The sequence below is a fragment of the Saccopteryx leptura genome, chromosome 4 (genome assembly GCF_036850995.1).
Source record: "Saccopteryx leptura isolate mSacLep1 chromosome 4, mSacLep1_pri_phased_curated, whole genome shotgun sequence".
In the NCBI taxonomy this organism is placed as follows: Eukaryota; Metazoa; Chordata; class Mammalia; order Chiroptera; family Emballonuridae; genus Saccopteryx; species Saccopteryx leptura.
Window position 1 is genome coordinate 111,833,631 of NC_089506.1, and position 24,671 is coordinate 111,858,301.

Consider the following 24,671-nt stretch of genomic DNA (forward strand, 5'->3'; position numbering starts at 1 on the left):
ATATATATATACAGTACATATATATATATATTTTTTTTTTTTTAAGTGAGATGAGGGGAGATAGACAGATTCCCACATGCACTCTGACGAAGATCCACCTGGCAACCCCCATCTGAGGCCAATGCTTAAATCAATTGAGATATTTTTAGTGCCTGAGGTTGCTCTTGGATCAACCGAGCTATCCTCAGATTGGAAAACCAATCGAGCCACTGTCTGCAGGATGGGAAAAGGGAGAAAAGGGGGAGGAGGTGAGGGAGAGAAGCAGATAATCGCTTCTCTGGTGTGCCTTGACAGGGAACCAAACCTGGGATGTCCATACGCCACACCAATGCTCTATACACTGAGCCACCGGCCTTTTCCTATATTTTTTATACTGGAATTTTAGTGGGTTTTTTTCATGGTTGAATATAAAGTACTTGGTTTATTAACTTTTTATTGATTGAAGAGTTTTTTTATTTACCTTTTTGGGGAATAAGATTAGTTGACATATATGGTATATACAGGGTGTGGCAAAGGTAGGTTTACAGTTGTGAGTACATGAAATTTTATTCTTGTATTATTATTTTGTAATAATTTTATTTATTGATTTTAGAGTAAAGGAGAGAGTGCGAGAAAGGGGATCGGGCAGAAGCATTAACTCATAGTCGTTGCTTCTTATATGTGCCTTGACTGGGCCACCCCAGGGCTTTGAACCAATGGCCTCACATTCCAGGTCAACACCCTATCCAGTGCACCACCACAGGTCAGGCCTTGTATTATTATTTATTAATTATTGTATTATTTTCCATTCGAACAAATGAAAACGTACTTTGCCCCACCCTGTAAGAGATGTATTTGGAAATTGATTAAATATGGTTCTGTAGGCAGAGACTAAACTGGTATTTTTCTAACCTCAAGAGGATGGCTTTATGTTTGGGACTAATTCACACTTGAGCCCTAACAGGTAGGAAACGTTCATCTTTATATCTGAAGTGTAAGTCTTCAAAGTTAGGCAGAGCAGCGCTAAGAGTTCTGTTTCTCTGAGGCTACCTAAATTCTTAGTGTGATGCCAGTGGCCAAGGCCAGGCAGGTCCCCACTGGATTCGGGCAGATGGTAGAGAAACTGCGGAGCCGGAAAGCGTTGGGCCATTTTTGTTTTAGTAAAGTCTCAAAAGGGCGGACAAGCACACAGGCAGGGGAAAACCGCTTCTCTGGCACACAAACAGCAAAACTGTCCCCTCACAGTGGCAGGCGGGCAATCTGCCATCCGCAATCCCCCTAAGTGCAAGCGCCCATAGCCTTATATAGGCCACACACGTGGCGCTGCCAGGTGCTCACGCACCAATCAGGCAAAGGGCCTGCGGCTGGTAAACCAGCGAGCGAGCCTAACACAGCTCCCTACACTTGGCCTTCAGCTTTCTGGGCCATTCTAAGGAAGTGCTTGCTACTTTGGGACTCAAGTTTCAGCACTTGGAATATATTTTATAACTTTTGGGTACTAAAACTTAAACAGAAACCTTGTCTGGCCTTTGTGAGATTTGATCCAATTGGATATTTGTGTGTGTGTGGGGGGTGGACTTCTTTTTTTTAAAGTTACAGGTTCACAGTACCTTATATGAAATCCTTGGCAAAAGTATTTCAGAATTTGGGTTTTCGGGCATTTCTAATGAAGCATTCCCATCAGGGTTGGTATTTTTGCAGTGAAACTTGTGAATACCTAGATCTGATAAAAAGCCTCATCTAAATTTAGGCCAGGTTTTGCAGCTGACATATTTGGAAAGTTTTCATTTTGGGGAGTTTTTTAGATTTTAAAATTTAGGGTGTTGGGAAAACAGTTGTGTTAGGCTTGCTCGCTTGTACTTTGCCTGATTAGTGAGTGAGCACATGGCAGTACCACGCGTGTATAGTCTGTGTGAGCCTACGGGCGCCTGCCCTCAGTGCGGGTTGCAGAGTGCCTGCCCGCCACTGCGAGGCGCCGTTCTGCTGTTTGTTAGCCTGCTGCTGTGAGAAGCGGTTTTCCCCAGCCTGTGTGCTTGCCTGCTGTCGTGAGCCTCCAATAAACAGAATGGCCCAACACTTTCCAGCTTCGCAGTTCTACCATCTGCCTGAATCCAGTGTAAACCTGCCTGGCCTCGGCCACCAGCATTACACAGGTAAGGAATTTTGGGCCTGAGCCAATTATCTTATGCTTTTTCTATCTTTTCCCCTGTTTGCTTTTCATATTAAAAGGAAAAGAGAAGCTGTCAGCTGGTGTGTAGAATGCTCCCTGAGTAGCACACAGTCCAGTAAGGGGCTGGCACAGGTGTGCCCACACTCGGGAGCAGGTCCCTGTGGCGGGTGAGGGAGGGTAAGAGGATTCCAGGCAGAAGGGCTAAATTGTTCATAGTCTTCATGAGGAAACTAGTGAACAACCTGCACAGTTCAATTAGTTTAAAAACCAGGCCGGAGGGGAGTGGGAAGTGCTGAGATCCCAGGTAAAGATGTTGGTAAAATATTCAAATTGTGTTTTATAAAATAAAGTTGTTCCCAGGTCTCATTTGGGGATAGGTGGGATTTTATTCTATTTGTGCAAATTGACATTTTTTGTACTTCAAATGTTTTGGAGATGTCAAGAATAAAATTTGTAGTGCTGGTAGGAAATAGGAATTAGAAAAGATTTTAATTAGTCATGTATTAATCAGGGTTCTATCAGAGAAACAAAACCTGTAGAAGATAAGAGAGGTATTTGTGATTGTGAGAACTGACAAGTTCTTAATCTGTAGGCCAGGCCTAAACCACAGGCTGGTAATGCTTGGGCAGGAGCTGAAGCTGCAGTCTGCGGGTGGAGTTTCCTAAATCTTTGGCTTCTAAAGTTTATTATTATTACTACTATTATTATTTATCTTATTTTAACAAGTATGGCTTGCAGGAGTGCTTCCTGAGCCCCTGTGAAGATTATGTCAGTTGTTTGAGACAGGGAGGTGCGCCCTCCGTCCTGACTGTCGGTTCCATCAACCACAGACTGGTGTGATTTGCCTACTTTTATCATGGACTACTACCTGCTTACAAAAGCCAAAATTAGTTAGATTTTATTTAAAAATAAGAAATATATTTAAAATGTATTCTTTCTCTTCATAAGTGGCTTTGCAGATACCCTCATGCACTGTAAATACAAAGCCCAGACCTCTAAAACAAAATTGTGGTTGCACTGTCTATCCAGTTAAGAATTTGTGTTTTGCCTAGCAGTACCCTGAGACCTTTTCTTCCACCTGCTTGTTATACTTGATACAAAGTTTCTTTGGTTTCCAAACCACAATAAACAGAGTGGAATTTAAAATGTAGAGAAGACTGATAAAGCTGAATAAGAAGTGATATTTTAAATCAGGGAGAAACAAACTAGAGCAGACACAACTGATAGCATTAGTGTGAGGGGTTCTACCCTTTCAAAATAACTTCCACCCTCCTTCACTGTTCCCCAAAGGAATCAACATTGAGCTGGTGGGTGAACTGAAAGGAAGGACCTAAACATGTGTGCTCCACCCCTTCCTGTTTGAATGTGGCTGCCTTCAGAACAGATGCACCTGTCCACCCTCCATATAGTGAGCTGTGGGCATCAGGAGCCTACAGTTCTGCCTAGGGTGAGAGAATTCATGTTCTATTGAGCTGTCAAGTCTTAGGAAATCCATTTTGAAGCAAATCAGAGTTCTTTATTTTTCAAGCTGATATTTTGATATTCCTTTTTTTAACTTGCGTCTACTCGGTTTGAATACTGGAAAGGAAATAAGGATTGTTACTAAAATAATACTCTATGGTCTAAAATCACTTGGTATATCAGGGTTTCAGTGCATCTACCTTATTAGTGTGTACGCATAATTATGACCTTGGACCTCTAATGAAAAATTTAAATATATTATATAATGTAGGAAGGCAGGTTTATGTAATATATTTTAGAATACAGCCTATCTAAAAGTTTTCATTCTAACCATGGGGAAATTTCTTATCTCACTCTGCAGAATTTAGGTTCCCTTGACTACTTCTTTCACGATGATGCCATATAGCAGAGGAACAAATATCTAATTTACATCTTTTATTTAAAAAGTTCTCTTCTCATACTTTATCCTTAATACTTTTTCTTTACCTCACTTTATCATTTAAGCACCAGTTTTTGATATGTACTACGAGAACCAAGCTAATTTATAAATGTTCCATGATGATCCTGTGTTATGTCAACTGGGCTTGAAGATACTTATTTTGCACAAACATGGAACCAGAGAGTAAATATGACCAAAAAATGGAAACAATTTAATATAACAATAAGAATTTCAGAGATGACGTCAGAGTAATGGCAGGGTAGGAAGTGATACCGATAAATCTCCCCCAAAACTCAACAAGATCTTCAACCAGAAACAGAAAAACCTATACTTGGAGCCTCCAGAAGCTTCGCAATACACCCAAAGGTATGGTCGAGTGAAAAATTGGCTAAATATATAACCAAACCCCGAAGGAAATAGGGAGTAAGAAATGCTCCGCCTTCCTCACTAACCTAAACAGGGCGGCTTTCTCTGGTAACTGTGAATATAGAAACTGAGGCGGGCAAAGGGGGTGAATAGATCCAGGCCGCGGCACAAACGGCCGAACCAGGCTGTGGCACGGAGATCCAAGCCGAGGAAAAACTGATCCTGTGGACACCCGGGCAATACAAGCTAACACTCGCGCCAAACCCAAACAAAGAAAGACAAGCGGGGCGGCCATTTTACCCGGTCTCCTGGTTGGCGTGCGCACAGTTAGTGGGCGAGAGATTTCTTCCTAGGCCCCGAGAGTGGGTGCCCGTGTTGCCCCACGGAGAGGCAGGTTCAGAGGCCTTTCTGTGGGCCGAGGGCAGAGTCTCTGGGCAGCCCCAGCGCCCTGGGAAAGCCACGCACGGGAGGGAGTGAGAACTAATTCCAATGGTGGAGATTTTCTGTGCTGGAGGGGTTTCACTCAGAGGGAAACGCGGCCGGCCTCATATCCTGGTTTGCGCGCGCAGATAGTGAATGAGAGATTCCTCCGAGTGCCTCGGCAGTGCGCACCCGTGTTATCGCACAGAGGGGCAGAGTCAGGGGCCTTTGTGTGGGCCAAAGCAGAATCTCGGGCCGCCCCAGCGCCTTGCAAAAGCTGTGCACGGGGACGGAGCGAGACTCAATTCCAATGCTGCAACTTTTCCCTGCGGTTGGGGGTTTCACTCAGAGCGTGAGACTGCTGGCCGGATATCCTGGTCTGCGCGCACAGCCAGTGAGTGAGAGTTTCCTCCAAGCGCCCCGGAAGTGGGCGCCCGCCTGTGTTACCGGACAGAGTGGCAGACAGAGCCAGAGGTCTTTGAGTGGGCGGAAAGCCCGCCTGATTATGCTAGCAGCTCTGACTGACTGAGCCTTACCCAGAGCCCTGTGCTGAGTGGAAATAGAGTGGGGAATTGCCAGCTCTTTGAGCCTCTTACTATCCAGGCAGAGGCAGCAGCAACCCCACAGCTGGATTATCAGGCTACTACCTGAGGAAGGAAAGACTAGGAGAAAGGCTCCAGGAACACGGACTCTCTCACTGTCGGAGCCTATAAATGCTAATGAGCCTCGACTGCCAACGAGACTAAAGCACAATACATAATATTGCCATAGAGACTTATCAACTGCAAAACTCTACCTGAGCGTGCCAAAGGGGCAGAACCCGGGGTACAGAGTCACCGACCAGGAAGAGGGAGAGAAAAGAAAAAGCAAGAAGATAACCTCTCAAAATCAAGAATAATCTGCAGACTTTATAACCTATCCCATTTTATTATATTTGTTTGTTTGTTTCTCTTATCTTCATTCTTGATACTTTTTTTCCTCCTCCAATTTGGCCGATTAACTCTCTGCCGGTCTTACTCTCTCCTCTCCTTGAACTACACTACCCATAAGTGTTACATCTCCCATTATCTTTTCTCTTCTCTTCCTTTCTCTCTATGAGGGTTGAATTCCAAAACCCTTAACTCTCTCTCTCTCTCTCTCCTTTCTTTTTTCTTCTTTTAGTGGTTCCCTCTTTTTCTCTCTCTCTCTCTTTCTTTTCTCCCTCTATATTAGTTTCTTCCTTTCTCCTTTACATCTCCTCTCATTCAAACCTCAATAACAAACAAATTATCTTATCTGGGACTCAAACTTATGTTTGTGGCATTTTGGGGGTTTTTTACTTCACCTTTTTAACTCACTAGCAGTGCTCCCATCCCTGGCTCTCCATTTTATCTAGTTCTTGTTCCACTAAATACAATAGTAATTTTTTAATTTGTCCCCCCATTTTTCCATTTTCCTCTTATTCCTCTCATCATAACTCTTAGACAACCAACACCTAAAAGCAAATCATTTTATTCTTGACCCAAATTTTTTCCTTATTTGTTTTTTGTGGGTCCATACACTTTTTTTTTTTTTTTTTTTCGTTTTTCTTTTTTTTTTCCTTTTTTTTTTGTCCCTTTATTACTTTTCCCCAATTCAGGCCCTCCATCACAGGCATTGTTTGTTATAATTCACAGTTCACCACAAGATTTTCTCAGGAAAGAGGGGAGAGGAGAGGAGAGGAAAAAAGGAGGGGGGGGAATAATTTCCTTTTTTAAAAATTTTTATTTTATTTTATTTTTCTTTATTTCATTATTAATTTTTTTTTTAAAAAACAACTCTTTTCGATTTTTTTTTATTATTTTTTTTAACTTTTTATTCTTTATTAAATCTCATTAATACTATCAACAAAACCACCCTCAGATGCCATTAAGGAAGAGAAAATCGAATATCATGGATACAAAAGAAAGAGAGGTAACACAGCTAGATGAGGAAAAATCTATGGAGAAAAAATTTAATATCTTGGAAACCTTGGAGCTAAATGACAGAGAATTCAAGATAGAAATCCTAAAAATCCTCCGAGATATACAAGAAAACACAGAAAGGCAATTTAGGAAGCTCAGAAAACAACTCAATTAACACAAAGAGTATATCTCCAAGGAAATTGAAACTATAAAAACAAATCAAACAGAGATGAAAAACTCAATTCACGAGCTGAAAAACGAAGTAACAAGCTTAGCTAATAGAACAGGTCAGATAGAAGAGAGGATTAGTGAAATAGAAGACAAGCAACTTGAGGCACAACAGAGAGAAGAAGAAAGAGACTCAAAAATTTAAAAAAATGAGATAGCCCTACAAGAATTATCTGACTACATCAAAAAGAATAACATAAGAATAATAGGTATATCAGAGGGAGAAGAGAAAGAAAATGGAATGGAGAACATACTCAAACAAATAATAGATGAGAACTTCCCAAGCCTGTGGAAAGAACTAAAGCCTCAAGTTCAAGAAGCAAACAGAACTCCGAGTTTTCTTAACCCCAACAAACCTACTCCAAGGCATATCATAATGAAATTGACACAAACCAACAGCAAAGAAAAAATTCTCAAGGCAGCCAGGGAAAAGAAGAATACAACATATAAAGGAAGGCCCATTAGATTATCATCAGATTTCTCAGCAGAAACTCTACAAGCTAGAAGAGAGTGGACCCCAATATTTAAAGTCCTGAAAGAGAGGAACTTTCAGCCACGAATACTATACCCATCAAAGCTATCCTTCAAATATGAAGGAAAAATAAAAACATTCACAGATACAGAAAAGATGAGGGAATTTATCATCAGAAAACCCCCACTCCAGGAATTACTAAAGGGGGTTCTCCAATCAGATACAAAGAACAAAAAAAAAACAGAGCCACAAGTAAAAGCTCCGAGAAGAACACAAGAAAACCAAATTTAAACTGTGACAACAACAAAAAGAAAGAGGGGGAGAAGATGGAGATTAACAGTAGCAAAGGACGATGGAGTACAAAAGTACTCACAAAATAGTGCGCTACAATGAACAGGGTAGGGACCCTTTTCATTACTCAAAGGTAACCACCCTTGAAAAAACCACCACAGAAGCACATGAGATAAAAAAGATAGCAAGAGAGGAAAGATGTATGGAATACAACCAAATAAAAACAAAAGATAGAAAAACGAAAGAGAAGGATCAAACGACACAAAACTAACAGAAAGCAATCTATAAAATGGCAATAGGGAACTCACAAGTATCAATAATTACACTAAATATAAACGGATTAAACTCACCAATAAAAAGGCACAGAGTAGCAGAATGGATTAAAAAAGAAAATCCAACTGTATGCTGCCTACAGGAAACTCATCTAAGTAACAAGGATAAAAACAAATTCAAAGTGAAAGGCTGGAAAACAATACTCCAAGCAAATAACATCCAAAAAAAAGCACGTGTAGCAATACTCATATCGGATAATGCTGACTACGAGACAGGAAAAGTACTCAGAGACAAAAATGGCGATTTCATAATGGCTAAGGGGACACTGAATCAAGAAGACATAACAATTCTTAATATATATGCACCAAACCAAGGAGCACCAAAATATATAAGACAGCTACTTATTGATCTTAAAACAAAAACTGACAAAAACACAATCATACTTGGAGACCTCAATACACCACTGACGGCTCTAGATCGGTCATCCAAACAGAGAATCAACAAAGACATAGTGGCCTTAAACAAAACACTAGAGCACCTGGATATGATAGACATCTACAGGACATTTCATCCCAAAGTGACAGAGTATACATTTTTCTCCAGTGTACATGGATCATTCTCAAGAATTGACCATATGTTGGGCCACAAAAACAACATCAGCAAATTCAGAAAAATTGAAGTTGTACCAAGCATATTTTCTGATCATAAAGCCTTGAAACTAGAATTCAACTGCAAAAAAGAGGAAAAAAATCCCACAAAAATGTGGAAACTAAACAACATACTTTTAAAAAATGAATGGGTCAAAGAAGAAATAAGTGCAGAGATCAAAAGATATATACAGACTAATGAAAATGACAATACGACATATCAGAATCTATGGGATGCAGCAAAAGCAGTAATAAGAGGGAAGTTCATATCACTTCAGGCATATATGAACAAACAAGAGAGAGCCCAAGTGAACCACTTAACTTCACACCTTAAGGAACTAGAAAAAGAAGAACAAAGACAACCCAAAACCAGCCGAAGAAAGGAGATAATAAAAATCAGAGCAGAAATAAATGAATTAGAGAACAGAAAAACTATAGAAAAAATTAATAGAACAAGGAGCTAGTTCTTTGAAAAGATCAACAAAATTGACAAGCCCTTGGCAAGACTTACCAAGGAAAAAAGAGAAAGAACTCATATAAACAAAATCCAAAATGAAAGAGGAGAAATCACCACAGACACCGTAGATATACAAAGAATTATTGTAGAATACTATGAAAAACTTTATGCCACTAAATTCAACAACCTAGAAGAAATGGATAAATTCCTAGAACAATACAACCTTCCTAGACTGAGTCAAGAAGAAGCAGAAAGCCTAAACAGACCTATTAGTAGAGAAGAAATAGAAAAAACCATTAAAAACCTCCCCAAAAATAAAAGTCCAGGCCCTGACGGCTATACATGCGAATTTTATCAAACATTCAAAGAAGACTTGGTTCCTATTCTACTCAAAGTCTTCCAAAAATTTGAAGAAGAAGTAATACTTCAAAACACATTTTATGAGGCCAACATAACCCTCATACCAAAACCAGGCAAGGATGGCACAAAAAAAGAAAACTACAGACCAATATCTCTAATGAATACAGATGCTAAAATATTAAACAAAATACTAGCAAATCGAATACAACAACATATTAAAAAAATAATACATCATGATCAAGTGGGATTCATCCCAGAATCTCAAGGATGGTTCAACATACGTAAAACGGTTAACGTAATACACCATATCAACAAAACAAAGAACAAAAACCACATGATCTTATCAATAGACGCAGAAAAGGCTTTCGATAAAATACAACACAATCTTATGTTTAAGACTCTCAACAAAATGGGTATAGAAGGAAAATATCTCAACATGATAAAGGCCATATATGATAAACCATCAGCTAACATCATATTAAATGGCACTAAACTGAAGGCTTTCCCCCTTAAATCAGGAACAAGACAGGGTTGTCCACTCTCTCCACTCTTATTTAATGTGGTACTAGAGGTTCTAGGCAGAGCAATCAGACAAGACAAAGAAATAAAAGGCATCCATATCGGAAAAGAAGAAGGAAAGGTATCACTTTTTGCAGATGATATGATCCTATACATCGAAAACCACAAAGAATCCACAAAAAGACTACTAGAAACAATAAGCCAATACAGTAAGGTCGCAGGATACAAAATTAACATACAGAAGTCAATAGCCTTTCTATATGCCAACAATGAAACAACTGAGAACGAACTCAAAAGAATAATCCCCTTCACGATAGCAACAAAAAAAAAAAAATACTTAGGAATAAACATAACAAAGAATGTAAAGGACTTATATAATGAAAACTATAAACCATTGTTAAGGGAAATCGAAAAAGATATAATGAGATGGAAGAATATACCTTGTTCTTGGCTAGGAAGAATAAATATAATCAAGATGGCTATATTACCCAAAGCAATATACAAATTTAATGCACTTCCCATCAAACTTCCAATGACGTTTTTTAAGGAAATAGAGCAAAAAATCATCAGATTTATATGGAACTATAAAAAACCCCAAATAGCCAAAGCAATCCTAAAGAAAAAGAATGAAGCTGGGGACATTACAATACCTGACTTCAAACTCTATTATAGGGCCACGACAATCAAAACAGCATGGTATTGGCAGAAAAATAGACAATCAGACCAATGGAACAGAATAGAAAGTCCAGAAATAAAACCACATATATATAGTCAAATAATTTTTGATAAAGGGGCCAACAACACACAATGGAGAAAAGAAAGCCTCTTCAATAAATGGTGCTGGGAAAACTGGAAAGCCACATGCAAAAGAATGAAACTGGACTACAGTCTCTCCCCCTGTACAAAAATTAACTCAAAATGGATCAAAGATCTAAACATAAGACCTGAAACAATTAAGTACATAGAAGAAGACATAGGTACTCAACTCATGGACCTGGGTTTTAAAGAGCATTTTATGAATTTGACTCCACAGGCAAGAGAAGTGAAGGCAAAAATTAATGAATGGGACTACATCAGACTAAGAAGTTTTTGCTCAGCAAGAGAAACTGATAACAAAATAAACAGAAAGCCAACTAAATGGGAAATGATATTTTCAAACGACAGCTCAGATAAGGGCCTAATATCCAAAATATACAAAGAACTCATAAAACTCAACAACAAACAACAAACAATCCAATAAAAAAATGGGAAGAGGATATGAATAGACACTTCTCCCAGGAAGAAATACAAATGGCCAACAGATATATGAAAAGATGCTCATCTTCTTTAGCTATTAGAGAAATGCAAATCAAAACTGCAATGAGATACCACCTCACACCTGTTCGATTAGCTATTATTAGCAAGACAGGTAATAGCAAATGTTGGAGAGGCTGTGGAGAAAAAGGAACCCTCATCCATTGTAGGTGGGAATGTAAAGTAGTACAACCATTATGGAAGAAAGTATGGTGGTTCCTCAAAAAACTGAAAGTAGAACTACCTTATGACCCAGCAATCCCTCTACTGGGTATGTATCCCAAAAACTCAGAAACATTGATACGTAAAGACACATGCAGCCCCATGTTTATTGCAGCATTGTTCACAGTGGCCAGGACATGGAAACAACCAAAAAGCCCATCAATAGATGACTAGATAAAGAAGATGTGGCACGTATACACTATGGAATACTACTCAGCCATAAGAAATGATGACATCGGAACATTTACAGCAAAATGGTGGGATCTTGATAACATGATACGAAGCGAAATAAGTAAATCAGAAAAAACCAGGAACTGTATTATTCCATACATAGGTGGGACATAATAGTGAAACTAAGAGACATTGATAAGAGTGTGGTGGTTACGGGGGGGAGGGGGGAATGGGAGAGGGAAAGGGGGTGGGGAGGGGCACAAAGAAAACAAGATAGAAGGTGACAGAGGACAATCTGACTTTGGGTGGTGGGTATGCAACATAATTGAACGACAAGATAACCTGGACTTGTTATCTTTGAATATATGTATCCTGATTTATTGATGTCGCCCCATTAAAAAAATAAAATGATTAAAAAAAAAAAAAAGATAGGTCTGAAATCAAAAAAAAAAAAAAAAAAAAAAGAATTTCATAGCAAGAAAGTAGACATTAATTTAAATCAGGACAGAAAAGGTGAATAAGTTATAATCTAAAATGACCTAACCCTCTGTGAAACTGTACAAACATTATATTTAAAATTGAGTTAGTTCTGAACTGCTTAGGAAGCACTGTATTTTTATTTTGTAATTTCAAGTGTTTATACATATGAGAAATTTAAAAATCAAGTTGTTATAAGTGGGATGCACATTGTCAAATGTACACCTTGTTAAAACAACATTAGAAACGAGTTCAGCCTGACCTGTGGTGGTGCAGTGGATCAAGTGTCTTCCTGGAAACAGTGAGGTCGCTGGTTCAAAACCCTGGACTTGCCTGGTCAAGGCACATATGGGAGTTGATGCTTCCTGCTCCTCCTTTCTGTCTGTCTGTCTGTCTGTCTTATCTCTCTCTCTCCTATCTAAAATGAATAAATAAAAAATATTTAAAAAAAAAAGAAATGAGTTCATTTTCTATTTTCAGCTTTGAGTCTGTAGAAAATGAATTGCAACCTGTATTTATAGTTACAAATTTTATAAGTTGAAAGTTGCAATGCTGCTGAACCCACCACATCTTGTGCTGTTTGGGGATTCTAGTGCTAGTGTTACATCCCAGGAGACAGGCTACAGCAGACACAAAGTAAATTTTATAAGTTTTATTGCAAACCTGCGCAGGGACTGCAGGCAACCCACACAGGGGAACACTGCAGCCCCGCAAACCTGCGCAGGGACTGCAGGCAACCCACACAGGGGAACACTGCAGCCCCGCAAACCTGCGCAGGGACTGCAGGCAACCCACACAGGGGAACACTGCAGCCCCGCAAACCTGCGCAGGGACTGCAGGTAACCCACACAGGGGAACACTGCAGCCCCGAGCTTCTAAAATGACTCCTTTTTATAGGGTGGCTATCTAGGTTGAGCAAGCATTATACAGAAGCTGATGTGGCTGTTAGCTATTGGCTAGGGAGGTCGTGCGCAGTTACGGGGGGGGGGGGGGTATTGCTCAGTGGAGAATTTCAAACATAAACTTCTAATAAGGGTCTCTGACTCATAAAATGCAGGATGTTGCTGAACTTTTTGTTTTCGGTGTCACAGGGGCCCTATCAGCACTCCCTGTTCCTTCAATAGTTACACTCTTGGCAGCCCCAGCATATCAGCACTCCCTGAATCTAACAATAGCAAATGGTAAAACACAAAACAACATCAAACCAAAATCAACCACTGTTTGTGATGAAGAACATTTAAAAATTGAGTGGCTAGGCCCTGGCCGGTTGGCTCAGTGGTAGAGCGTCGGTCTGGCGTGCAGAAGTCCTGGGTTCGATTCCCGGCCAGGGCACACAGGAGAAACGCCCATCTGCTTCTCCACCCCTCCCCCTCTCCTTCCTCTCTGTCTCTCTCTTCCCCTCCCGCAGCCGAGGCTCCATTGGAGCAAAGATGGCCCGGGCGCTGGGGATGGCTCCTTGGCCTCTGCCCCAGGCGCTAGAGTGGCTCTGGTCGCGGCAGAGCGACGCCCCTGGTGGGCAGAGCATTGCCCCCTGGTGGGCAGAGCGTCGCCCCCTGGTGGGCATGCCGGGTGGATCCCGGTCGGGCGCATGCGGGAGTCTGTCTGACTGTCTCTCCCCATTTCCCGTTTCCAGCTTCAGAAAAATACAAAAAAAAAAAAGAAAGAAAAGAAAAAAAAAATTGAGTGGCTTACATACAATTAACTTGTTTTCATAGGTGTATAGGTGTAGGTTGTCCTATTTGGGTTATGGGCAACTTATACAACCAATTGGTACTAAATATATTTTCACAAACTGAGAGTCTGATTCTATGAAGGCACATCCAGTCCTTGTGTCTATTGTGTAAAGATAGTACACAGGATGGGCAGTTATGAGTCCTACTACCTAAGCCAGGGGTCGGGAACCTATGACTTGCGAGCCAGATGTGGCTCTTTTGATGGCTGCATCTGGCTCACAGACAAATCTTTAATAAAAATAATAATAATATTAAAAATATAAAACATTCTCATGTATTACAATCCATTCATTTCCTACCACTCATGTTCATGGTTGCAGGTGGCTGGAGCCAATCACAGCTGTCTTCCGGGACAACACCAAATTTTTATTGGATAATGTATAACGTACACAGGTCGTTGTATGGCTCTCACGGAATTACATTTTAAAATATGTGGCGTTCATGGCTCTCTCAGCCAAAAAGGTTCCTGACCCCTGCCTAAGCTGTTTGATATTGGTGGATGACAAAACCCATTTGGACTTTAGTTTCTTCACTTGTCAGAAGAGTTATTATTCCATCTACACAGTTGTCATGTAGATTGGTGTTTTGGAAGAAGTGAAACAACATATCCAAGTTTTTCTACGAGAAAATAGCTGTCCAAATGTAGGGTCACAGTTTAAGTTCCAGTAGATCCTCTATGACCTTGTCATTTGTTCTACCTGAACCGTATTTTATCACCCTTAACTTGAAGAGAATAACACCTACCTCAGCCAGTTATAAGTATTAAAGAAAGATGGTCAAACTGTGAAGTTTGTGGAAAATGTAGGTTGATTTTTTATTGACTATAAAGAAAGCATGATTGATTTTGCATAATTTATTCCTTTGGCTACATATTGAAAATCAGATCAACCTTAATTAAAGTCCTTTTAAAACCTGAAGATTTTCTTGTCAAACTTGATATACTTTGCATTAAAATGAAGAGAAAACTCACAGGTTTGAGTGATACAATGGAAGCAGCCCATAGAACTTTGGGGGCATTTTTAGTACATATTGAACAATTGCTACTTTTATGGGGAGTTAGATATCCACAGTTGAACATCATAAATTAATTCTACACAGCAGTTCAGTATTTCATCACAGATTGACATGTACAAGAAAGGAAAAGAAAATTCACATGGTTCAATCTAGTGGAATACATTCTTTGATATTTCTTTGACTTTTATGTCTTAACGTCCACACTATTCATCTTCACACTTTCACTGACACAATTTTCTTTCTGAGTTCCTTTTGAAAGTGTGTCCTTTTGCTTTTATCCACCATCTCAGTTTTCCGGGTGTCAAGTTGCTCTAAGTATAAAGGCTTGAGGTCAGTACTCTAAAATTCACTGTTCTCCATGGAAGATGTGGGTGCTTTAGAGACAGATGTGACTGTTCTCATGGCATGTGGTAACTGCGCCAGCCACAGACAGGTAAAGCTTCCCATCTGGACACGCACACATTTCATAGAGTCTCTGTGAGCTGCCAGCAGGACCCTGAGTGCCCTGAACCAACTTGGGCAAACATACAGTTTCAGCATCAAGCAGAAGCTGTTGGGGAGAAAAGGAGAGATGAAGTGGTAAAGGAGGAATGATCACGATAAGCATAAGATTCATATTCTCAAAATATTCTAAACAAATTAGTTTTTTCTCTGCATTGAAAATGAAATAAGCAACTGGTTTTACTTGTCATATTATAATTACCTGAACCTTTTAAAGCCTATTTATATTTTACATCCAGGCAGGGTGTTAATTCTTTCTCCATTTTGGAGGGAAGTCATTTTTACTTCTACCCATTTTGCTAGTTGAGCTAATGAAATTTATAATGCTCTACTCCCAGAAATACCTTTCAGAATTTCCTGACAGAAGTAATAATAAAATTCTTTTGCCAATTCACATTATCCTGTCATTCACCTTGACTTTACGTTAAACCCTCTTCTTCCCATTGGGATAAATTACAAGCCACAGAAATAGGTTCATCTAAATAATTTTTACCCGTGAATTTTGGAATTTTTCTAGATTTTATTTTCCTGTGAAAGGCAATTAAATTCATCCTATTAGCTATCAACCATTTCCCTAAATTTTAAAATATTATTTGAAACCACTGCCTTCCATTAGATATAGAAAAGCAATAGACACAGATAAAAACCAACTAAAATTAAATGAGAGCTACTGAATTCTGTGTTCCTATTATAGTTGAGTTAAACTGAAATGCAAATGAACGACCATTGGTTGAAATTTGGAAAATTTTTTTGATAATCAAAGGCATAAAAATTGTCACACTGAGTGCCAAGCCTTAGTCATGTTAGGGTGCTCTCTTATTAGAAAGAAAGTACATTGTGGGTAGGTGTAATGCTCTTTCTTGCCAACAAAGTTCAATTCTTTCTCTATTGTATGTGGTTCTCATCCTGAACCCCAACCTTTTTTTTTTTAATTTTTTTATTTTTCTAAAGTTGGAAAGGGGAGGCAGTCAGACAGACTCCCGCATACACCCGACCGGGTTCCACCCGACACGCCCACCAGGCTGCGATGCTCTGCTCCTCTGGGGCGTCGCTCTGCTGTAACCAGAGACATTCTAGCGCCTGAGGCAGAGGCCACAGAGCCATCTCCAGTGCCCGGGCCAGCTCCACTCCAATGGAGCCTCTGCTGAGGGAGGGAAAGAGAGAGACAGAGAGGAAGGAGAGGGGGAGGGGTGGAGAAGCAGATGGGTGCTTCTCCTGTGTGCCCTGGCTGGGAATCGAACCCGGGACTCCTGCACGCCAGGCCAACGCTCTACCACTGTGAACCCCAACCTTTTAGTAAACTGCTGTTCGCAGGCTACCGTACCTCTTGGGACACTGCTGCCATTAGTGGTATTACAGGCTAAGCTTTATCCTTGCGGTCTGGGACTCTCAGAGTTTACTCTTTTTATTAAGGAATCAACTGGGGATTATTTTTATTTATTTATTTATTTTGTATTTTTCTAAAGTGAGAAGCGGGGAGGCAGACAGACAAGACTCCTGCATGCACCCCACCAGGATCCACCCGGCATGCCCACCAGGGGGTGGTGATCTGCCCATCTGGGCTGTTGCTCCACTGCGACTGGAGCCATTCTAGTGCCTGAGGTGGAAGCCATGGAGCTGTCCTCAGCGCCCGGGCCAACTTTGCTCCAGTGGAGCCTTGGTTGTGGGAGGGGAAGAGAGAGATAGAGAGGAAGGAGAGGGGGTAGGGTGGAGAAGCAGATGGGCGCTTCTCCTGTGTGCCCTGGCCAGGAATCAAACCCGAGATTTTCACACCCGGGCCCATGTTCTACCGCTGAGCCAACCGGCCAGGATCTGGGGATTATTTTTAAAAAGCAGAACCTGCTTAGGTTATTGCACAATGCTTTGGGTTCTGTGGGCACTTGCTTTTCCCTGCGTGCTTTTGATTTTTTCTAACTTGTCTGTTTCTCCTCTCTTCTTTCTTGTAGATAATCAGCAAATTTATTTCTAGTTGTTATTTTTTTCCCTCAAACTGTAGTCACCGGTAGTTCACATCCCACTTCCTTGCTCATCTTCTTTCGCTTTTATGAGACAATATTTTGTGAGAGGCCTGAGATTGCTTTACTCTAAACTGGCCCAGTAATAGGAGAGAGAAACTTTCTGAGTCCAGCTGTGCTATTTATAAAGTGACACTTAATTCATAGGAGAAAATGTTATATTATTTAAAACTTAGAGTCAGTATAAATTTTTTTCATGGTAATACATTTTAAGTAGGTAGTGATATTATACTTTAATAATAAGATTCAAAAATTCTTGATTTTCATTTTTTGCATTTATCTGCTCCTGCTATCATAATTTTTTAAGTTAAAACTTTAAAGGAGCTTTGCCAGAAGACTTTTACATTCCACTCAGTTTGTCAAATGGGTTCTGTCTATGCTCATAGGCTGCCTCCCATGGCCTCCACTTGTTGCCTCAACTACACCTTCCTTTAAAGTCAAATTAATATAATTTCAGTGTCACCCATATTACCATATTGGTGTCTCAGAAGCTTGTGACATAGTTAAGCAAATATTATTTCCCTTATTTGACATATGGGAACATAGGCCCAGGAAGGCCTGTTACTTTTCCTGGACTCAAGCGGTGATCAGGATAAGCTGACCTAGCACCATAACAATCAGTGTTGAATAGCATGTTGCTTCATAGCCTGTTGTAACTATGGCCCATTTCAGGGATGTTGTATTTCTGGACTAGAAGTACCAGCTTTTATCCTATTGTAGTTGACTTTTAAAGGACTATTTTCACTTAACTATAATTTGACCTAAGGAAGCCCCCAGCTCTTTGAACAGTAACAGATAGTGATTGTCACAGGCACTCCTAGTGACAGCCACATTGAGAGAAGTCGAGTCACTGGGAAATGGCAGAGTTGATGTTCTCTGTAAACTCTGAGACTCTGTAGTGCTTTTTCAAAGCTGGAAATAACAAGAGACTTGATGACAATAATACCAGTTAAAAAAAGCTACCTGGATCCAATATAGAATTATTTTAAAATTTCTTGGACCTCTTTCAATGCTAAATTTATTTTTGCCTTTGTTTAACATTTTTCTATTCTATGCTTTCCATAATGTTTCTTTTCAAACTACCATAAATTTCATATACGTATACCTTATGGACATGAGTGGGTTTCGCTAGGACATACAGTAGGAGCTTGATCTTTAGAACTCACCATTCCATCACTACTATGAAAAATGATGTCCATCTGAGAAAGGGCCTTGATTTTCCCAGCACGAGTTTTAATATGAACACCTTTTGGGGCATCCATGCTTAGACTTCGTGTGGGGGATTCCAATCTGAGATGAGGGAAAGACACCAAGGAAAATAGTATTAAAAAGAATGCCACCCAGGAATATCTCAACAAACTGCTTAGCACAGAAAATTTAATAAGGTATAGAGTATCTTCACATCATTGTTGAATGCTAATAAAGGTATCTTATTAATTGAAAAATCCAGAAATAATGTGCAGTAAAGAAATTAACATCCTATCAGTGAGAGTCTATGAAATTAGTATCCTCTAAAAACAGATAAAACATTATAGAGAGTTCTAACCCTACGCAGCAGTTTCAGATGGCATGGTTAAGCACCCTGGCATACCACACCAGATGCTATTTGTGAATAACTTTGTAAAACTATATATAGAGAGAACAAAAACTTGTTTGGGAAAAGAAGACATTTAAAGGCAACACATACATTTGCACGTTTATAAACTGGAATGTAAGTTTGACCTTTTGGGTTTTTTCTTTTTTTTTTTTTTTAATTTTTTAACTTGGGAAGATTACAGGACAGGCAACAAAGATTTCTTTTGGAAAAAGACTGAACCGATAGACTTAATACACAGGATGGAGACTGGTCTCAGCTGGCTTTGTTTTTATAAACTGTCACAGAATCTTGTTGTGATTAAGTCAAACATGATGCAGAAGTCCTAGGGATATATAGACCAGAAAAATTCTCTTGTTTGTCTCTGCCTAGAAAACAATAAATTTCCACCAGATGGCACAATGTGATCACTTGAAAGTTTTTCAGTTGCTCCAACCCAATCCAACCCAAGTTTGAAATCCTGATTGATTGAAATGTTTAAAGATCTATTAGAGGAAAAACAGGATAGAAAAGGATTTGTATCCTCCTGTAGGGTAAGGTTAGAGTGAAGGTGAGTAGAGAGAGAAAGGGAAATGATAAAAAGAGAGAAGTACCCTGATAGTTTTCATGTAAACTGACTGAAGATTTATTTGATAGAGTTTTAAATTAAATGGTTGCCACCTTTAATTGGCAAGATTTTTGTCTATCACTATTCGTTATAGTAAACAAAGTTTCATATTCTTAGATACATCTCAGTATGTGAAATTTGTTCTGTTAACCATTTTGAAATCTTAGTTTGAGTATGATAACACATTTAGAGACATTCATGGAATTTATTGGTCAAATTGTGTTGAGCTTAAGTCACAGAGAAACACTGGTATTTTTAGATAAGCTCAGTCTATCTAGCTCAGCAGTTTTCAACTGGTGTGCTGCAAGAATTCTTAAAACATGCAATAGCTGACTATGACGACCATTTGAGAAAATATTAAAATTTTCATAGTGATACTTAAACATGTATATATTTATAAGTGCATCATGATCTTAACCCTACAAAATCCACATTAGTGTTTTCATAGGTCATTAGGATATTCAAGAATGATTTTCACTCCTTAGGCCAGGAACAGTAATGCTACTGAGCCTAGAAATAAAAGTGAAGGACAGTTTATGGTAAGAATTAATAGGAGAAAATATAACTCATATAATGAAATATGAGCATAAGTATAACTCATATAATAAATATAATGAAAATATAACTCTTTTATTGATTAGAGTTCATATGACAAAGTGGAGTCTGGTAATAGATCAAAGAAGAAATCCCTCAGGGGTCCACTTGGGTGGTGGAGAGAGTAAACAGTGTACATAGGTTGCACAGTCACAGCTGGATTTGACATAAATTGGCTACTTTGTTATGTTGTGCCTTATAACAGGTTACTGCTTCTGAAATCCATGAATCATAAACCCACAGCATGTGAACTGAAACTTGAGGGAGAAGCAGAGATTCATGAGGTCTCCACTGGAAGAAGGGAAGGGGCACTCCAGGCAGACAAGCAACCTGTGCGGAAGGATGGAGGGGGAAGGGTTGGCAGCCACCCACGTCTGACAGGGCACATCAGGTGGGAGGTGCTGTGAGGGCTTGAGGCCTGAGAGCCAGTAGGAGGAGGCCAGATCATGGAGGGCTGTGAGCGACCAGTGGAGGAGCCTTTCAACCTTCCTATGGACGAGGGGATCAATGAAACTTGAATGCGTAGTTGCATTTGGCCAAGTTCCTCTGGTTTTAGAGTGATGGGCAGATTAAAGAAGAACAGACGAAGGTGGGAATGGGCTATGGGAAAGTACAGGGCCCGAAATGAAGCAGGCAGCAGAGAGGGAGGGTGGGTGCCCAGAGCACAGAGACAGTACAGTGGAGAATCAGGACTTTTACCTCCCTTGAGTTTTGGTAAGTAATGACCATTTATAAGCAGAAAGTCATGAGAATAAAGACAACTAATGGAATATAAAGCAAACTAGAACTACTGCTACAATATTATTCCAACACCTATTCCGGTGTCTTCTATAAGAGAGTGTGTTTATACCTGAACAGAATTTTTACCTCAACTCCTGAAATGGGTCGGCTCTTATAAGGGGTGTCTCCACTGAATGTTCAAAAAGAGCCCCTTCAGGCCCTAAACAAAAAACAGAGATACATAATTTTACAAAAGCAAAATAAATAATACCACATGGAATAAACAAACTAAACACTAAAGCGTAAGTACGTTCTGATCTTTGTCTCTGAATTTGTGTAGATGTTTGAGTTGCAAGAAACAAATAGGCACAAATGCTCTCTTGCTTTTCCAGAGAGACCAGAATTTCAGTAGGTCCCTATAAAAAATGATTTTTAAAGCAATTCCAACTACGCAGGCTTATTTTAAATCTAGAAAACAATATTAGCCCTCAAATTGAAAAAAAAAGCAATTTCAGTGGAAAATTACATAAGCTAATATATTTTAGGTATTGGTAATTTGACTCATTCTCTAGATTTTATGTATAAAAATTGTATCTTGTGTCATTTTGTAACTGGGAATAAATATTCTGTATTACTGATTTACTGAAACTAATCTGACTAGCCATGAAATAGAACTAAGTGAGAATGTACTAACAAAGTAACCTTACAAAAGAATTTCTGTAAAATGTTAAATTTAGTTTGTTGCTCTTAGAACCATGACTTGGTATTACTAGTTTAGTGATCATAGTTATATATCCTGTAACAAATCACAAGTATATAATCAGTCCTGTACTTCCACCTCTGGCCAAGCTCTCATTACACGTAAAAGGCCTGTTCCCCTCTGGCTGCGCACATCCAGAGTTAGCATTTGAGCAAGGAGAATAAGCATCAGCAGGAGAAATGTGAGCCTAGGCCAGGGGTCGGAAACCTCTGGCTCACGAGCCACATGTGGCTCTTTTGATGGCTGCATCTGGCTTGCATACAAATCTTTAATTAAAAAAATAATAATGTTAAAAATATAAAACATTCTCATGTATTTTAATCCATTCATTTCCTACCGCTCATGTTCATGGTTGCGGGTGGCTGGAGCCAATCACAGCTGTCCTCTGGGACAACACTAAATTTTTATTGGCTAATGTATAACGTACACGGGTCGTTGTATGGCTCTCACGGAATTACATTTTAAAATATGTGGCATTCATGGCTCTCTCAACCAAAAAGGTTCCCAACCCCTGGCCTAGGCCTTCCCTCTCCTTTTACTGCTCCCACCACAGTAATTGCAGTTCTGATTCTCGCTCAAGGCTGACTGTGGGAATCTGTCACACGGAACAAAAACCCTAGTTCATTAGCTACTTGCTAGCTTCAATTCCTGTAAAAACCAAGGGAATGAACATCTACTGTCAGATGCCCCAGCTCCAGAAAATGTGTGGTCTTCAGTCTGTTTTCTGAACACTCAGAGCTAGCTTTCACTAGCCACCCCCTTCAGCAGAAAACTCAACCTTCTCCTTTTGATTCCTTTGTTCTGTTTTTGTTGATCTCCCTTCTCTCCCCTTATAAAAACCCTTGGCTGCACCAGAAGAGGAAGATGGGTTTTGGGGGACAGGAGTCCCCCATCTTCTCAGGTGGCCGGCACTTGAAAAAACTGCTTTTTTTCTCATCAGCACCTGCGTCGTGTAATTAGTTCTCATGGTGTCAGGCAGCCAGACCTGCAGGATATATATTTTTTCCCCAGTTTTGATTTGCTTCTTAAGACTAATTAAAAAGTTACAGAAAACTCAAAAATTTTAAATATTGAAAATTGAATTTCTAATTTCTTGGAGTCAGTATCTCCCCAGCTGTTTCACTAGTCTGAGAACTTAATTATACACAAGACACAGTATCAGTGGGGGTGCAGAGGTGTGAAGGTGACGGTGACATGCTCTTGGCTGTATCTAACTGACTTAATATTCAGAACTCTACAAGGCAGGTGAGATTATTTTACTGAGGGGGAAATTGAAGAACAGAAACATTAATTAACTTTCCTAAAGTTACACAGCTAAAGAGCAAGGCTGTGATTTGAATTCAACACACTATAGGTTTATCACATATAAATAACAAATACTATTTGATAGAAAGTAATGTGCTAGTAGGGATGTGCAACTAAGTTATTTTGAGGGTAATCAGCAGAGGGGAATTACTTTAAGGTAGCAGTGATGACTTTCCATAGTAAAATGCAGTTGGCCTGAACCTTAAAATCAGGGGTCCCCAAACTTTTTACATAGGGGGCCAGTTCACTGTCCCTCAGACCATTGGAGGGCCGGACTATAAAAAAAACTATGAACAAATCGCTATGCACACTGCACATATCTTATTTTAAAGTAAAAAAATAACAAGAACAAATACAATATTTAAAATAAAGAACAAGTAAATTTAAATCAACAAACTGACCAGTATTTCAGTGGGAACTATGAGCCTGCTTTTCGCTAATGAGATGGTCAGTGTCCGGTTCCATATTTGTCACTGCTAGTCGTAACAAGTGATGCAAGTGTGCATCAGTTAGTCTAGATCTGGTTGGAGATTTCAGATGTTTTATTCTGGAAAAAGTCTGTTCACAGACATAAGTGCTGCCAAAGATGGTTGCCATTTTGAGTGCATGGTTCCTGAGATTGGGATATGCCTCAGAGGGGAGAGATGCATAGAAATTAGGCAAGCTGCTTGACTTCAATGTGTCTTTCAGAGAGTCACAATTCTGCAGTTCAGCCTGTTCCATTTGGTAAACTGTATCCACATTTTCAATGTCAATAGAAAATGGGTTACAGAAAAGCTGTATGTCCTGTTTATGGAGATGAAGCTCTTTAAATCTGAATTGAAACTCCTTTTGCAACTTTTCCGGTGAATTCACATGTTTCTTTTGGGAATGCAATCAAGGGTTTTTCCACTAACAGATTTTGAATTAAGGGGAGATGGCAGAAATGTTCCTCCTTCACTTGTTTGATAAGGAGGCCTAATTTTACTTCAAATGCTTTCACATGTGATTGCATATCACAGATGAGCTTCCCTTTTTCTTGAAGTTGCACATTGAAACTGTTGAGTAGCTCTGTTACATCTGTCAGAAAGGCGAGGTGCCATTTCCATTCTGCATCATTGGGCTCTGGTACTTGGTTTTTTGAAAGCATAAAAGCTGTAATCTGTGGAAGTAAATCATAGAAATGTCTCAAAACTCTCCCTCGACTCAGCCAATGGACTTCTGTGTGGTACAGAACATCTTCATAGGCAACATTTAGCTCAGACAGAAATTCCTGAAATTGTCTGTGGTTTAGTGCATTAGCTCTAATGAAGTTAACACAAGATACCACAATTTTCATAACAGAATCTCACTTCAGAGATTTACTACATAGCGCTTGTTGGTGGATGAGGCAGTGTATGGCTATTGGATGAGAATGGTTACGTTTGTCCATCTCTTGATTAGTGTGAGCAATTACTCCTTTCTTAGACCCCACCATACCAGGCGCACCATCAGTTGTCACACTGGATAGTTTAGCCCAGTCCAGCTCCAAATCCTTCACAGTTTGGGAAACCTTTTCATAGATATCCTCTCTCGTAGTTGTTCCTTTGATGCTTTGTAGTGCAGCAAGCTCTTCTGTGACTTCAAAATGCTGATGCAAATTGTCTCCCATTGCTTCAATCCTTCGCGTAATTGTAGATCCT

The 24,671-nt window shown here is 39.7% G+C and overlaps 1 protein-coding gene across 3 annotated transcripts in view; it reads right to left on the bottom strand.

Moving 5' to 3' along the window:
• Positions 1–13,582: 13,582 nt before the first annotated feature.
• SGCG (sarcoglycan gamma) overlaps positions 13,583–24,671 on the bottom strand; it is a 78,294-nt gene continuing 67,205 nt past the window's right edge. For all 3 annotated transcript variants that reach the window (XM_066381003.1, XM_066381002.1, XM_066381004.1), the window contains exons 6-8: positions 21,093–21,165; positions 18,597–18,720; positions 13,583–15,464 (exon numbers count right to left, since the gene is read on the bottom strand). In XM_066381003.1, coding sequence (XP_066237100.1) covers positions 15,291–15,464; positions 18,597–18,720; positions 21,093–21,165 — 371 coding nt within the window. In that variant the 3' untranslated portion in view covers positions 13,583–15,290. The remainder of the gene's footprint in view (positions 15,465–18,596; positions 18,721–21,092; positions 21,166–24,671) is intronic.